The sequence below is a fragment of the Neophocaena asiaeorientalis genome, unplaced genomic scaffold (assembly GCF_003031525.2).
Source record: "Neophocaena asiaeorientalis asiaeorientalis breed wild unplaced genomic scaffold, Neophocaena_asiaeorientalis_V1.1 scaffold150, whole genome shotgun sequence".
NCBI classification, from domain to species: domain Eukaryota; kingdom Metazoa; phylum Chordata; class Mammalia; order Artiodactyla; family Phocoenidae; genus Neophocaena; species Neophocaena asiaeorientalis.
In genome coordinates this window covers 6,611,181-6,627,713 of record NW_020176571.1, presented here as the reverse complement: position 1 = coordinate 6,627,713, position 16,533 = coordinate 6,611,181, and the positions used below count along the sequence as shown (strand labels likewise).

General features: G+C 40.7%; 2 protein-coding genes across 4 annotated transcripts in view; one reads left to right on the top strand and one right to left on the bottom strand.

Moving 5' to 3' along the window:
- Window positions 1-4,496, top strand: part of FOXJ2 (forkhead box J2) — a 21,210-nt gene extending 16,714 nt beyond the window's left edge. The window contains 1 exon segment of the mRNA XM_024733535.1: window positions 519-4,496. Coding sequence (XP_024589303.1) covers window positions 519-607 — 89 coding nt within the window. The 3' untranslated portion in view covers window positions 608-4,496.
- C3AR1 (complement C3a receptor 1) lies at window positions 3,999-16,533 on the bottom strand. 3 transcript variants are annotated; one of them, XM_024733528.1, is made up of 2 exons: window positions 15,194-16,533; window positions 3,999-7,336 (listed from the first exon to the last, which is right to left on the bottom strand). In XM_024733528.1, the coding sequence occupies exon 2, from the start codon at window positions 7,327-7,329 to the stop codon at window positions 5,875-5,877; it is 1,455 nt and encodes a 484-aa protein (XP_024589296.1). In that variant the 5' UTR covers window positions 7,330-7,336; window positions 15,194-16,533; the 3' UTR covers window positions 3,999-5,874. The 3 variants fall into 3 exon arrangements, with proteins under 3 accessions (XP_024589296.1, XP_024589297.1, XP_024589295.1); XM_024733529.1 differs by having other exon boundaries at window positions 3,999-7,331; XM_024733527.1 differs by lacking the exon at window positions 15,194-16,533 and adding an exon at window positions 11,894-12,006.

Sequence of the window (16,533 nt, the reverse complement as noted above, 5' to 3'; positions counted from 1 at the left end):
ATAATTTTTTTTTTTTTTTTTATAAATTTTATTTATTTGTTTTGGCTGCGTTAGATCCTCTTTGCTGCCCACGGGCTTTCTATAGTTGCAGGAGCAGGGGCTTCTCACTGCAGTGGCCTCTCCTGCTGTGGAGCACGGGCTCTAGGCACACCGGCTCAGCAGTTGCGGCTCACAGGATTAGTCGCTCCGCGGCATGTGGGATCTTCCCGGACCAGGGCCCGAACCCATGTCCCCTGCACTGGCAGATGGACTCCCAACCACTGCGCCACCAGGGAAGCCCGAGTATAATTTTTAATGGCTGCATACCGTGACATTGCCATGTGGCCTAGTTTACTCTGAGTCTTTCCTGAGATCTCACTGAAGTGGTGGCCGGAAACAAAAATAACTCTGGGCTGATAAGGACCATAGTTTCCCCAGACCTTCCCCACGGTGGTGTTTGGGGTTGACCACCATCCGTCAAGATGGATAGAACGGCTTCCCATCCACTCTCCTTTTAATCTCCTTCTCTCTTCCCACAGCACACCACATGGTCCCTCGGCCGCCAGTTCCACCTCCTGGGGCCAATGAGGAGATCCCCGATGACTTCGACTGGGACTTGATTACCTAGTGCATCTGAGAGCCTGGCCATCAGCCCAGGGCTGGGTGGTGAAGTCTGGCAGTGGGGAAAGCACAGTCCCAGCCCATCCCTTCCGCCCTTGCCTGTATATAGATATATAGCCTCTTTTTTTTTTTTTCTTTCTCTGCCAGAGAAGCCACCGCAAGATGCTGCCGAAGATAACCCCCTCTTTTCTGCCTCATTCTTCCTCTTCCTTCTTGTTTTTTTCCTAATTCTTTTATTATTATTCTTATTATATTATTATTATTATTATTGGTTACATGCTGTCTCCGGTCTCCTGTCCCTCCACCATGGACCACGTCCACCTCTTGCTAATTTAAAATCATCTGGCTGGAAGGTGAGGCCATGAGAGCCGCAGAGAAGGGTCTCAAACTTTGATTTCCTTTTCGTTTTGGGAAAGTCAGCGCTAGTCCCACCTTTCAGCCCCACGTTGTTTTCTGTGGATATCCATTGGATCCAGGACTGGAGAAGCCACGTTATCAAGTAGAAGGGATCTAAAACACTGCTTGGCAACCATGAATTTGCAGGTTTTACTCAATGGTGCTAATTTTGTCCTCTGAGCTCTTCCTTGTCCCTTTATCTCTCCAATCCTACTTCTGCTGACCCTCATTCCCCATCAAGGGCGAGCGTGATGGTGGTGGTGATAAAATCCTAGTGGAATAGGAGGTCTGGGTTGGGTCGGGTAGAATATCGTAGAGGGGTGATGGAATATAAAACAGTCAGAAATTGCGTCTGTGCTACTCTGTCAGATAAACTGCCATTGGCTTATTCCTGGCCTGTTCTCTGTAGGAGACAGAGTCGGGCTTAGCCAGAACTCTGCTTCTCTGGTGGAAATGAGGACAACTCTTCAGCATAAGGTTCAGCTTTTTGGAGATGGCTTCAGTTGAACCATTCTGACTTTTTAAACATCATTTTCTCTGGAAATCAACTGTGGCTTTTATTTGCATTTACCAATTATCCTTTCACCCCCTTATCTCATTCAGCAAATATTATTTTGTCCTCCTTTAGTTGTCTACTCATCTCTTCCACCCATGGTATTTTCTTCCCCCATTTTCTGGCATTCTCAAGAAAGGAGAGTAACCCATTACTCCTTGTAGTCTCACCACAGCCTAGGGCAAGACGGGAATCTCTTTCCCACCCATCATAGCAGAACCAAACCTACAGTACTGGTGGCAGGAGGGTGCGGGGAGGAGAGGGGAGCTGGCATAGACATGGGTGGAGAATATTTCAGTTATTTGACAATGTAGGCAAATGCTTCTCTTGGAATCCAGATCATTGGGGCTGAGGCTTTTGCAATCAGGCTTTTGAGGGGTGAAGGGAAATTGGTAGAGGGGAATAAGTAACCTAAAGCAAAGAGTTCCATGAGGGCCAAGGGAGACCGCCCCCGCCCAGAGAAAGGTACAGGGATAACTTAACCTCCTTTAACAAGGAGTGGCCATGATTTATTGCTGCAGAGTACTTAGTGTATATTCGATATTAATCACTGAATCTTAGTCATGAGAGGGAAGAACAATTTTACTTCCGTTTTTATTTTGCTGAACGTTTACTTTCTCAAAGCTGCAGGACAAAATGTACCGAATGGACAAGGCCATTCTCTCTGTGATTTCTGCTTTGTGCTCATATTCTTTTATTTACCCATGCTTTCTGCTCTCCTGCTTGTCCCCCTCATCCGCCCCTTCCTTTCTTTGTAAGGGATGCTATATGAGTTTGTTGAAGACGTCCAGTGAGGCTGAAGCCAGGGGGCAAGAAAGGGCAGTTAACTAAACAGCACTTTATTTCTTTGAGGTTCTTTGTAAGAAGTAGGGGTGTGAGTGGTGTGAATCCCCCATGGTGTCGGAGGGCAGTTAGTGGGGCTGAAGTATGCCGTAAGATTTCCCCTTGGGGAAGGGAGAATTTCTCTTGAGGGTGGTGACACGCCTTTGCCCAGTGTCCTTATCTGAGGCGTGTCTTCCTTACCCTTCCAGTCAAGGTGCCTCCTACATACAACGTCCCATCTGTTCTCCTTAAGATTCCCCCTTGACAAATCATCACTCTTTTCTAAACCCCTTTTCTACCCAGATCCATATAGGATTTGCAAGGGTAGACTAAATCAGACATGTAAATGTCTCTTGTTTATATTTCATCTGTGTCTTCTGAAAACGAGGGTCATTAAGAACTCTGGCAGGCAGCCGGAGTAACTGAAGTCTGGGGCTAGGGCTGGAGATTGGCCGTCAGGCCTTCTGGGATTTTAGCTCCTCTCCACTAAACCCAGCCTTGCTAAATGGCACAGGACAAACCTGACCCTCTTTCGGCCTCGGTTTCCCCTACCCTCCATGAAATGGAAAGAATCCTACTTTGTCTTGTTGGTCCAGCGTTGCTGGCCGTGAAAGTTTTGTCATTGTTGTTGTCTTGGGTGATGTGTGCAAAACTGCAGGAGCTCACTGCCTAAAAGAGGAAGTAAGGGAGAAAGTGGAGGAGAGGGATGGAAGGAGCAATTCGTTGGTATTGATCCGCCCATCCCTGCCTTTCTCTCTTCAACCCCCACGTTTCTGGTTTGGTGAGTCCTTCATACCACCCATAATGCTTTGCATTGGTGCAGGCTGGGGCGGGGGGTGTATGGTCTCACAAGTTGTTGTTGTTTGCATGCTTTCTTAATAAAAAAAAAAAAAAGAATGTTTATGGTTTTATCTTCCTGGCGCTGGTCTTAAATTTGTTTTTGCCAGGGTAGGAAAAGAGAAATGTGAAAGCATTTGTCTCCTATTGCCCCTCCTCACCACCCCTCACTGGGTTTGATTAGTTGACCCTGACATTCTTGGTAAGATTGATGGGAAAAAAGAATTAAAAGCATGCCTTTAACATTCTTTTTTTCAAATGCTATTAAATATAGCGAAATATTGTTGGGAGAAGCAGTCCCCCCTTGCAGCTTGATGTGTGGGCTAAGCCATCTTGCTTGCATTCTGGGATATTTTAAAGATTAAAGATACTACAATTTGAGGAAGACTTGGGTCCCCCTCTGGGACTTCCAGTGAACACTTACAGGTACTCGCCAGAGGTTTTCATTGGAAATGAGGGAATTCCAATGGTAAGGATTTCTTCAGAATACATTTCCAGGGTAAATAGAACTCTCAAAAGGAATCCAGAAATGTCAACTATTGAATCTTTATAACTATGCCAGAATCATTCACCCTGGTATCCTATACAGTAACCCTAGAAGTTAGGGACTTATACCCAGGGTCCCATGAGAAATGTTGGGATTTCCAGAAGCCCAGCTAATCATCATTATAGTAAGCCTACAGCTACCCACTATGAGATTTATATTTGCCGTATGTTTAGAGATTATGATATATTCTGAGAGTCAAACAATTAAAAGGATCCATGAATCTCTCAGCCTTGCAAGGAAACATTCAGAAAGAGAGCATTTATTCACATCAAATGTATGATCAGATCAAATTGGAAGGTAGCATGGCAAATCTCACATCATGTCAGATATCATTACTGCACAACTGAAAGCATTCCTAGTGATTTGACACTTTTCCACATAGTACTTTATAACTTATTTGTAGTCCAGACCCTCCCCTCAACCACTGAACAAAGGATAGTGCCTTGTAAAGTCTAAGACATCTCATTTTCTCTTTTTCAGATTAAATCACCGTACACAGATGAAGCTATGTTGTAGTACAAACAAAACCTGAACATTTAGAGGTTTAACACATAAAACTTTATATACAGAGAAAAATGAGAAGGTGATGGGGGTTTAATAATGTTTTCTGAAAAAAATGAAAGAGAAAGAGAAGGGGGGTTGGAATGGGTCAACAAAGTAGAAGAAAATGTGTGATCGTGAACAAATTGAAAGGATGATGGGTAATGAATATTGGGATGCTGAATAAACAAAAAATACGAATGTGTTTGGATAAAAATCGTCATCTTTCAAAACAAGAAGTCATTTTATCACGTCTACAGAAACTAGCAGCATAAGGTCATGACTTAGAAATGTCATGGTGAATATCAGAGGAAACATCTAAAATCGTTTCAAAGGTTATCCCTGGGAAGTGGGAGTGGGAGGAAGGAGGGGCTGGGCAGAGTGGGGCAGGAAACCTGTTAGATTTCATTATAAGCCTTAGGTTCTCTTTAAGTTATGTGCATGTATTACTTTGGTAAAGATAAAGATTAAATAAAAAAAAGAAACCCGAAGATATATCTGGTAATTACGGCATGAAAGATACACACCTACAGTCATGTTTTCTTTTAAAGTTGGATAACGTGCCCAGAGGGTACTCAGTTACATTGCAGTGAATTCAAGAATAACTGCCCTATCCTCCACTGTCTTTCTCCTTTCATTTGAAATGAGTTTCTTGGAAAGTACCAATGTGGAGCTAGAGGAGGGGAGTAATTTGCATCTTATGAAACTATTGGTTATTAGAGGCATAAAGTCTGGAAGAAGATTTAGAGGCAGGGGAGGAATAAGGGAATTAAGGAGCTTAAGAAAAGGAATGAAAGAGAGATGATTCTATCAATAGGCAGATAGAGCAAACAGAGGGAAGAGAGAACTCCCCGAACTGTGGCTTACATACTGTTTCATGAGAAAGTCTTTAGATGCCTAAGTAGTCTGTCTTTACACAATAGATGCTTATTTAGTTGTAATAATGGAAACTCAGAATTCCTACGTCCTGTATCCAGGAGTATTCCAAGTTGCAGGCATCTGGCATTGTACTCTGCTCCAGACTCAGACTCATAACTCCTTGTTTTTATAGGCTTTCTTTTTGCACCTTTTTTTTTTTTCATTTAAAACTATCACCACCACCATCACCACAACAAAGCCATAGAATAAATGATCACCTTTCACTCAGGTAGGACTAGAAGAAATGGTTTTAACTTGAATCTGGAAGGAAATTAGAAAGAAATTGAATGATGGAAACATTTTAAAGGAGACTGCCTTCGCATTTATTTCACGTGGCTTTGTTTGAGATAGAAATAGACTAATTTTTACAATGCTTCCCGAATTTAGCATTCATCCGAAACAAGGGAGCTTGTGAAAACACTGAGCCCCACCCCCAGAGACCGATTCAGCAAGTCTCTGGTGGGGCTGGAGAATTTGTATTTCTATCAACTTTCCAGGTGATACCGATGCCACTAGTCTGGGACCACACTTTAAGACCCTCTGGATTGATTCTCTGACAGTTTCTGAAATCCCCTGCTCCCTATCTCTGTCGTCTTTTTAGAAATATGATGCGCTGGGTGAATGCCTAAGGACCTCTGCTTGGGTCAACTGCTCCATACTTTCACACAACTGTACTGATACTGTTTTTTTCCAAAGAGACTTTGTTTGGGGGGCAGCTGGTAGAGTGTGTCAAGTCCTCACTGAAAGCTGCCTCCAGAATTCCCTGCATGGACTGTCTTGCTTTTTTCCTAAAATCTTTCCCCAGAAGGGCATAGAGGAAGGGATTGAAGCAACTATTGGCAGATGCTAAAGCAAGAGACACATGGTCCCAGGACAACAGAGCTTCCCCAAAGGGAGTTTCTGGGCCAATAAACAGTAAGAGGGTTCCAACAATGTGGTACGGAGCCCAGCAGACGAGGAAGACAGCCACCACCACCATAGCCACTCTCAAGGTTTTGCTCCGAGACTTGGTGAAGCGGCTCCAACGCATTCGGAAGATAATGAGGCTGTAACAGGCCACCATGAGGATAAAGGGTAACAGGAAACCCAGCACTAGCCTAGTGATGGTTATTGCTACCTGGGGTGTTGGCACTTGATGGCCGTATGCAAATTGGCCTAAATCATCGTCCTGGAAATCTTCCAATAGCTCCGATGTGTATGAGGAGTTGCCGGAGGCACTAGCGAAAAGGTCTAAATCAGCAGGAAGAAAAGCATCAGAGCTCTCCAGTGGGTTAGTTCTGTGATCTTCCATGGGAAAATCACTGGGGATTGTAGCTGAGAGCTCATCCGCTGGTTTAAATACATTATAGTATGGATGTTGAACAGATAATCTAGCTGAATCCGTAGGGAGTGAATGTCCAGCAGTTCTTTGAGATATTTGAGAACAGAGGCCAGCAGTGGCTGCCCAGGGACAAGCATTTGTTTGTTGAGAGAAAGAATCTAACCGATCATCCATTTCTTCAGGCAGCTCAACAATGGAGTTGTCAAGAGACCCGTTTTCCAGTAGATCAAAGTTGAAGTCTGAATAATCCAATGATCTGTAGAGACCAAAATTGTAGCCACACATACTATGGTTGTCTATAGTGAATGTTTCCCGGTATATGAACACAGGTACGCACATTACAAAAGCCACCACCCAGATACATCCGCAGATAGTGAAGGCTGCCCCCACGTTGCGATGATTCTGGCACCAGATTGGCTTGAGTACCAAAAGACAGCGGTCCAGGCTAATGGCGGTCAGCAGGAAGACGCTGGCAAACATGTTGAGGACAATGGTGGAGGGGATGAGCTTGCACAGGAACCAGCCGTAGGGCCAGCGTCCTTGGAGAGCCAAGTGAACCAGGGAGAAGGGCAGGGAGAGGCAGCAGAGAAAGTCAGCCAAGGTGAGATGGAGAAACCAAACTGTGCTCACACTTCGTTGCATCTTTAGGCCAGCCACCCACAGCACCAGCCCGTTGCCTGGCAATCCCAGTAGGAAAGTGAAACTGAGAATGACCATGGAGAGAATTACTTGGGGCTCATCCCAGGGCTGTGATGGTAGGTCAGTTGAATTGGTCTCAGCAGAGAAAGACTCCATTGCTAAACTTTTATAAAAATATAAACAAAAATGTTAAAACTAACTTAACAAAATGCATATTCTTAGAATTCTAACCTCCCCACATAAAGATGTGCAGTCACAAAGACCCTCACACTCTTTTAGTTTTATTTTCTGACTTCACATTGGATTACACAAAAACATTCTCTGAAAGACAATTTAAAATCTACTGTATTGACATAGAGAACAGACCTGTGGTTGCCAAAGGGGGTGATGGGGGAGGGGAGTATTGGGAGTTCGGGATTAGCAGATGCAAACTAGTGTATATATAGGATGGATAAACAACAAGGTCCTACAGTAGAGCACAGGGAACTATATTCAATATCTGTGATAAACCATAATGGAAAAGAATATATATTTATAGCTGAGTCATTTTGCTGTACAGTAGAAGTGAACCCAACATGGTAAATCAACTATACTTCAATAAAATTTAAAAAAATTTTTTCTTTTTTGGCCGTGCCCTGCACCGCCTGTGGGATCCTAGTTCCCCGACTAGGGGTCAAACCCAGGCGCTCGGCAGTGAAAGCTCAGAATCCTAACCCCTGGACCACCAGGGAATTCCCTCAGTCATGTCTTTTAGATACAACCTCATTTTTTCCTTTTGCTGTCAAATTTATCAAGAGTTGTTTCCCCTCTTTGCGTTGATTTCCTTACCACTCATCATTTCTTTCTTATTTGTTTTTTATGAGTATAACTCGAGAAAAATAGCTTGATTATTGCAGAGACAGAAATCATTCATGGAGATAGGGAATTCCCTGGCAGTCAAGGGGTTACGACTCCACGCTTCCACTGAAAGAGGCGCAGGTTCCACCCCTGGTCAGGGAATTAAGATCTCGCAAGCCACTTGGCATGGCCAACAAAACAAAATAAAACAAAAAAAAGAAATCATTCATGAAGAAACTTAGAAAACATAAGCAAGCAAAAAATAAGAAAATAAAAATGTCATATACCACTAGTCAGGGATTACTATTTTAGTATCTTAATTTACATCCTTCTGGATCTTTTTTCACGTACATACACGTATATGTATGTATATTTTTTGTTAAGCAAAATTTAACAAAATTAGATTATACTGTGCATATTGGTTTAAAATTTTTTTAATTGTGGTGAAATACATATAACATAAAACCTACCATCTTACCTATTTTTAGGTGTACAGTTCAGTAGTGTCAGGTATATTACATTATTGTGCAGCCAATTTTTAGAACTTTCTCATCTTGTAAACCCGAAACTCTATACCTATTAGAAAATACCTCCTCACTTCCCTTTCCCCGCAGCCCCTGGCAATCACCATCCTACTTTCAGTTTCTATGCATTTGACCCCTCTAGATACCTCATATAAATGTAATCCTACAGCATTTGTCTTTTTGTAACTGGCTTATTTCACTTGGCAAAATGTCCTCAGGTTTCATCCATGTTGTAGTGTGTGTCAGGATTGTCTTCCTTTTTAAGACTGAATAATATTCCACTGTATGGATGTACCACATGTTGTTTATCCATTCCTCTGTCGATGGACATTTGAGTTGCTTCCACATTGTAGCTACTGTGGATAATGCTGCTATGAACATGGGTGTAAATGCATATTGTTTGATATAAACTGCTTTCTTTTATCACTTTTATCAGTTAGCAGTCTCCACATTATACAGTAACATTGTACCGTAAGGCATACTCAGACTTTATCCATTTTTTCCAGCTGTCCCCAAAACAATCCTTTACACCTGATTTGTCAACAATTATATCCAGTCTAGGATCACACTGCATCAGGATGTTTCTTAAGTCTCTTAATGTAGCATTGTTTCTCTTCTTCAAGGACACTGGCTTGTTTTGGGGTCTGTTGTTCTCACCACTCACTTCACAACCCTTTGTAATTGCCCCATCACGCTGCTAAAACTAACTCTAGATAACAAACCCAAGCATCTTTTTCTCTGTCTTTATCCTCCACAATATCCATGTCATTTGATACACTGGCTTCTTAACACTTTCTTCTCTTGGCCTCTGTGACATTACCCTTCCCTGATTTTCAACAGTCTCATAAACATACCCTACTTACTTTATAGCTTTCCTGAACAACTCACTATTCCAAGTCAATACCATTTTCTATTCCTTGGCTATGCTGTTTACTTCTATATGGAATTATATCCTCCACCTTAACCTCCTCTTTCCTCCATTCTTAATCTCTATCTGTTGAAATCCTAGCCACTCTTTAAGAGCAAGCTCAAATATATCTTCCTTGAAACTTCTCTTATAATCCCAGTCATAATCTATTTCTTCAGCCTCCTATTTTTGGGCGTGTGGGGGGGTTGAACTTCTTTTCATATTCTCTGTGCAATGATGCATTTCATCTTGTACTATAATTCTTTTTGTGGCTGTCTTATCTATCATTCTGGCCTTAAGCTTCATAATGGTAAAAAAGAATCTTGTTCCTAAATGCTTGTTCCGCAGAATTTAGCACAATTAAAGATCTACTTGAATGGATAGATGCTCATTTTGGGGGTTAACTTTTTTCTTTTTCAACTAAATGAAAAATTCTTATGCTTGTCCATTTAATCCAGTAAGGATGCTGTCTCTTCTAACTTCCTTTTTTGTTTTCCAGTTCCTAATTCTTACTGGCTGTAACAGCATTTTATGTTTCCTTTTGTAGAAGTCCAAAATACTGTGTGACTTGAAGCTGTTCTGCTGAGTTTACCAGCTGCCATAGGGATTAGCAGAAGTTAAAATAACTAAGACAACAAAATACTAAAAAAGAAGAAGTGATTCTCATTCTCCGTTCGGTAACCTTGCTTATTCCAATATTCAAGTCCTGTCAGGGTCACTTCCTTCGCTTTTGTATGTGGCAGCTACCCTGATCCATTGTCCTACACACATATTCACGCATAGACCCATAAAATATTGAGAGACCGATAGTCATAGAATTCTAGGACTGAAAGGAAAGTTAGCAATCATCTCTTCTTGTCTCTATTTTTATTTTGTAGTTTTGGACACTGAAACTCAGCAAATTAGGGGACTTTTACATATTCACAACTAGGAGGGTTGTCATATCCTCGGTCCAATGACTGTCAGGCCAATACTCTTTTTACTACAAATAATCACATAACTGAAAAGCCTTTGGTGTTGCTAATAAAGGGAAAGGCACCAAGAGCCGCACAATAATAAAGAATAATAAGGAAGTGATAAAGATTGAAAAGAGCAAAATTCCAATACAAAGAAATTGAGTCATCTGGCGTGAGCTATATTTTAAATATTACATAGTATCTGTCTTGAAATGAAAGTATATATGAATCAGAACCTTAAAAATCTTTCTGGGCAAGATAACATTTTATATTTCGACAAGTGTTTTGGCTGAAAAGTAACTCAACATTTTTTTTTTTTTTTTTTTTTAGTTTTCAATACTGAATTGGCCAACAAGTAATTAAAAAGATAAGTAAACTCCTGAAACCAAAATTCAACTATGATAGGGAAAGAAAAATAGATTCCAGAATCAGAACTAATGATATGATGACAGAATCAGTAGCAATAAGGAATGAGCAAAATAAATAAATAAGAGAAATGGAATGAGGAAAAAAAAAATATATATTAAGAAAAAATAGGCAGGGGCTTCCCTGGTTGTGCAGGGGTTAAGAATCCACCTGCCAATGCAGGGGACACGTGGTCAAGCCCTGGTCTGGGAAGATCCCATATGCCGCGGAGCAACAAAGCCCGTGCGCCACAACTACTGAGCATGCGCTCTAGAGCCCACGAGCCACAACTACTGAGCCCACCTGAAGCCCACGCGCCTAGAGCCTGTGCTCTGCAACAAGAGAAACCACCGCAAGGAGAAGCCTGCGCACCGCAGTGAAGAGTAGCCCCTGCTCGCTGCAACTAGAGAAAGCCCACGCACAGCAACAAGACCCAATGCAGCCAAAAATAAATAAATTTATTATCAATGCAGGGGACACGTGGTCAAGCCCTGGTCTGGGAAGATCCCATATGCCGCGGAGCAACAAAGCCCGTGCGCCACAACTACTGAGCATGCGCTCTAGAGCCCACGAGCCACAACTACTGAGCCCACCTGAAGCCCACGCGCCTAGAGCCTGTGCTCTGCAACAAGAGAAACCACCGCAAGGAGAAGCCTGCGCACCGCAGTGAAGAGTAGCCCCTGCTCGCTGCAACTAGAGAAAGCCCACGCACAGCAACAAGACCCAATGCAGCCAAAAATAAATAAATTTATTAAAAAAAAAAAAAAGAAAAAATAGGCAATCGATGATTTGGAAAACAAAACTATTGGAGAAAGCTGGAATCAAAGGTGAGAAGGAGAAACAGCCAGTTTAAGACAGGGAAAAATGATGTAAAAATTCAATATTAGTTCCAGAATGAAAATATTAAGAACAGAGGTAAATAGAATGTGGAATATTTAGAAAAAGAAAAAGGTGGACATGGGAATAAAGCAAAAGAAATAAAAGTTGGGGAAGGAATAAGGGGAAATAGAAAATAATGACTCTCAAACCATTATCAATAATGAGCAAAACAAGCTGGGCACAAGTCCTCAGGTGTATCTAGGTTTCCTTACCAAAAACCCGAGATAGTAGCTGAAGACTTCAGTATGGATCTGGAGGTCTCCACAAGTCCTGTCTTGACCACAGTCAAGTATGTTTAGGAAATTTGCTGAGCACCTCCTCTTTCCTCTCTCTCTTCGTTTCTGATGATAAATGAAACCCAACACTTTTGACAACTATCTGACTCCACAGAAAGAGTTTCAAAGTGAGTCATTTCTAAATGTTTTTTGTAAGAAAAGTAAGAAAAACAGAAGTGGGAGAGCATGGTTCTCAAAAATTTTCTGCAGGACACAGAGTATGCTTATAGAGAGAGTACTTTTTACATCAGCTTCCCACATTATAGGTTTTTGGATTTGCTTTGTTTTGGAAACGCACAAAAATGATCCTATGGTATGTGAGAGTGGGGGTGGGGAGTAACTGGGGGGAATGACCTGCACAACCCCATGTCATGAATTTCAAGTAACATCTCTTATATGCTTAATATGTGTCAAAGAAGTTTGTCGTGCAAAAATCAGATGAATTAAACTATGTTCTAATGTCTAGAGATGCACAGTCTGGTGAGAGTATGTACCCATACAACAACAACAAAAAACACCTGTAATACAATTCAGACTATAATGATAGAAATAGCAGTAGAAGTAAAAGAGTAGAAAATAACATGTAGGGCTGTATTTAGCCTGAGGCAATCTAGGAAAGTCTTAAGGTAGAAATAAGGTCTGGGCAGGTTCTTCAAGAATTATGGGACTTCTCTAGAAAGAGGTGACAAGCTGTTTACTTTTACTATCTTTATTATTATTATTTTTTTGGCCATTTCAGGGCATGTGGGAATCTTAGTTCCCCGACCAGGGATTGAACCCCTACCCCCTGCAGTGGAAGTGCAGAGTCTTAACCACTGGACCACCAGGGAAGTCCCCACATCACACTTTTTAAATTATTCTATATTATACCATTTAGTCAATTATTCCCCTTTTCATGGATATTCTGTTTTTATCAAATTTTAAAACAGTTATAAACAATGTTTCCATGAGTACTCTTGCATTCTACACATCTATGAAAATTTCTGTAGAATAGTTTCCTAGGACTGTAATTGCTAAATCTATGTATGTGAATTTACATTTTTTTGAAAGGTATGGCATTTCCCATTAAAGAGACTCCACCAATTTACACTTCCATCAATGGTGGCAAGGGTATCTATTCCATTTGCAAAAGGTAAGGTCTTTATCATTAAGTTCAGTATCATAAACAAGTACTCTGCTCTTAATATAGACACTATGCTTTGCACTGTAGGAGATGCAGAAGCAATGAAAGATGTAAATATATAATTATAATTGAGTAAGGGCTGCTAGCAGGGTAGTCCTGGGAACATGGAAGAGGGAAAGACATTCTCACTGAAACAAACATGAAGATAATGCACTGAAGAGATAACACTTGAGCTGGGCTTTAAGACTGGGTAGAAATGTGACAGACACTAATAGTGCTATAAAATAATTTATCTGTCTCTCTGCCCTACTAGACTAAGAGTTTGTGCCTATCTCCAGAGCCTGCTACCATGCCTGGAATAATACATGTCTGGGGCACCAATGAATGAATGAATGAAAGTTTGGTTGAAAAGGATGTTGGCTTTTGAATATAATTCAAAGAATTAATTTGAGTCTTTAAAGTTGTTTCTGGTGTGGATGCAGTTTTACTGATTCCTCTTTCTCTGAAGATTATACAGCAATTAAAACCAGTTGGAGAACTTCCAGCTGTATTACTTGGATTTTCAGATCAGGAAGGAAATTACTGAAAACACCTTGTGAATAGGGCTCCTATTTCTAGATGGCTTCTGTCCCTTCTTATAAAGTACTAGTTTTATGGTGTAATGTGGAAAACTTGGGGGGAATTTATGTGATTCTCTTCTGTTTTGTTCCTTTTTAATATCTAATTACAAGTTTCTAAGCAGAGATCAGATGCTATGGCAAGAGTGAAGTTTTGAATATATATTGCGAACACAGCCATATTAAAACATTTTATGAGTCACTGATTAATTCTACATTTTCAATGATGGAAATCTGTAGTCATTTGGCCAAAATAAGAATTTTAGAATTGTATAATCTCTAGCCTGCTCTGTCTGAGAGAATTAAAAATAAATATATGACAAAGTTTCTGTCCTTAAGGACTTTGACGAAGAATGATTGGATTCATTATTAGACCAAGTATAATTATAACTCTAAGTGAAAAAATAACCAAGTGCCAAAAACTATGGATGACATAGACAAATGCTATGGCTAGCTAGCAAAGGACAAATCTGATGAAACCTGGTGGAGGTTAGAATTAGCTGGAAAATTTTCATGGAAGAACATTCTTGTGAAAACTGCTCTAGATTAGGAATCTGAGTTCTAGTTTTAATCATAACTAAATACTTGACCTTGGGCTGGATGCTTGACCTAGAATTTTTTTCTTAGATGTAAAATTAAAGGGTTGGCTCGCGTGATCTTTAAGGTTTCTTTTACATCTAACAATCTATAATTCTCCCATTTCAAGTAGGGGGAAAACACACATTAAGGCGGAGGGAAGCCCAGCGTGAGTGAATGACACAGGTAAAGTGGTCTGGCTGGAGTAAAAAGCACACAGGGGGCAATAGAAGGTGCGTAGAGCCTGAGCTTGAATCCCAGCTCTGCCACTGACTAATTGTGTGACTGCACAGGAATTTTTCAGACTCTATGTTTTCATTTCCTCACCTGCAAAACAGGGATTGTGTCGGGTTTTATTTATTGATACTCAGGCCCATTCCCATTTTTCCTTATTATTTCTCTAAGTGAAGCCTGGGTACTGCATTTCTGAGACTGCCTCTCAGGCAGGGTCTGCCTAGGCTCTGCCAGAGGGGCATGTTCATGTGCTCTTGGAAAGTGAAGAGAAAAGGGAATCATTGCATTTGATTCTTTTTCTTGAGATTAATTTTTATTAGAGTATGGTTGATTTACAATATTGTGTTCATTTCTGCTGTACAGCAAAGTGAATCAGTTCTACATATACATGTATTCACTCTTTTATAGATTCTTTTCCCATGGAGGCCATTACAGAGTATTGAGTAGAGTTCATTGTGCTATACAGTAGGTCCTTATTAGTTATCTATTTTATATATAGCAGTGTGCGTATGTCCACCCCAATCTCCCAATTTATCCCTCCCCACCCTTTCCCCCTGGTAACCGTAAGTTTGTTTTCTACATCTGTGACTCTATTTCTGTTTTGTAAATAGGTTCACTTGTACCATTTTTTTAGATTCCACATATAAGTGATATCATATGATATTCGTCTTTCTCTGTTTGACTTACTTCACTCAGTATGACAATCTCGAGGTCCATCCATGTCTCTTCAAATGGCCTCATGTCATTCTTTTTTATGGCTGAGTAACACTCCATTGTATATATGTACCACATCTTCTTTATCCATTCCTCCGTTGATGGATGTTTAGTTTGTGCAGAGTTTGCAAATATGTTTTAAAAATAAAAGAACAAAACCATAAAATAGAATAAACATTAAAAATATTAAAATATAAAAGAGAGAGATTGAAAGGGGGATCATTTATTTTCTGGCTCCTTCAGCAGCAGACAACTCTGGTGGGTTTCTGTAACACAGATGGCAGGTGTGACCTTGGCAGCTGCGGGCAACTGTGGGCTCTGGCAGCACTACTGGTTTCAGCAGCAGCTACAGCCCTGTGAGTATTTCTCTTCCAATTTTAGGGAAGTACCTTCCTGAAGTTATATTATCTTCTCCCCCTTTATTCCTCTAGTCCTTCCAACACTTTTGCAACCAAGTCCTTGTATTAAATACCTTGTTTGAAATACCTACAATGGTTTCTGTTTTCCTGGCTGGGCAATGACAGTCGGGGAATATTGACTGTACCTACTCTATAGGACTGCTAGGAGTAAATAAATTAATACATGCAAAGCACTTAAGACACTGCTGGCACATAAGCATTCAATAAATGTTAGCAGTTATTAGGTCAAAAAACTAATGTGGCTTCCAGTTGCCTATCATATCAAAACTATTCTCCCATCTTGGACTCTTAGAAAATAATTTACAGAATGTTCCTTTTACATTGTTAAGTTACATCCTTTCTGTCGAATCAAATTCTAACCCATAGCCCTCAAGGATGTAGATTTGACACACTCTCTACTCCCTATAGTATAGCTGCCTAATTATGCACATAGTAATAATAAAACAAAGAGCACAAGCTGAAGAACAAAGTCACCCAGAAATTAAAGTAATTCAGTCGAAAGGTAAATAAAATAAAACACACAAGAAACTGTTAACCCAACCATAATAACACATATCTGATGAACTGGTGCCTGGATCTTGAAAGAATCCAGCCAAATTTGGCATGATGAATCATTCAAATCTGAGTGGTTGAAAGAAAATTTAGCAAACTTTGTTTCTTCTATTGATTTATTGATGATTGATTTTCTATTATAATATGTATCCAGGGCAGTCAGCCAAGGAAGGGAGATTGAAGGGGAAGTAAACTGAGTGTTTCATGAACACCCTTTGTGACTTTAGTTCCATGAAATCCAAAATGGACCAGGGACTAGGTTTCAGTTTGTGTTTATCTGATCTAATGAGAAGGCATAAGAAAAATTTGCAGGGGGGACAGAATTCAGGATTATCGAGGGGT

What these genes read in the sequence shown, in the direction of transcription:
- C3AR1 (XM_024733528.1), bottom strand. Translation starts at nt 7,329, where the DNA reads ATGGAGTCTTTCTCTGCTGAGACCAATTCAACTGACCTACCATCACAG.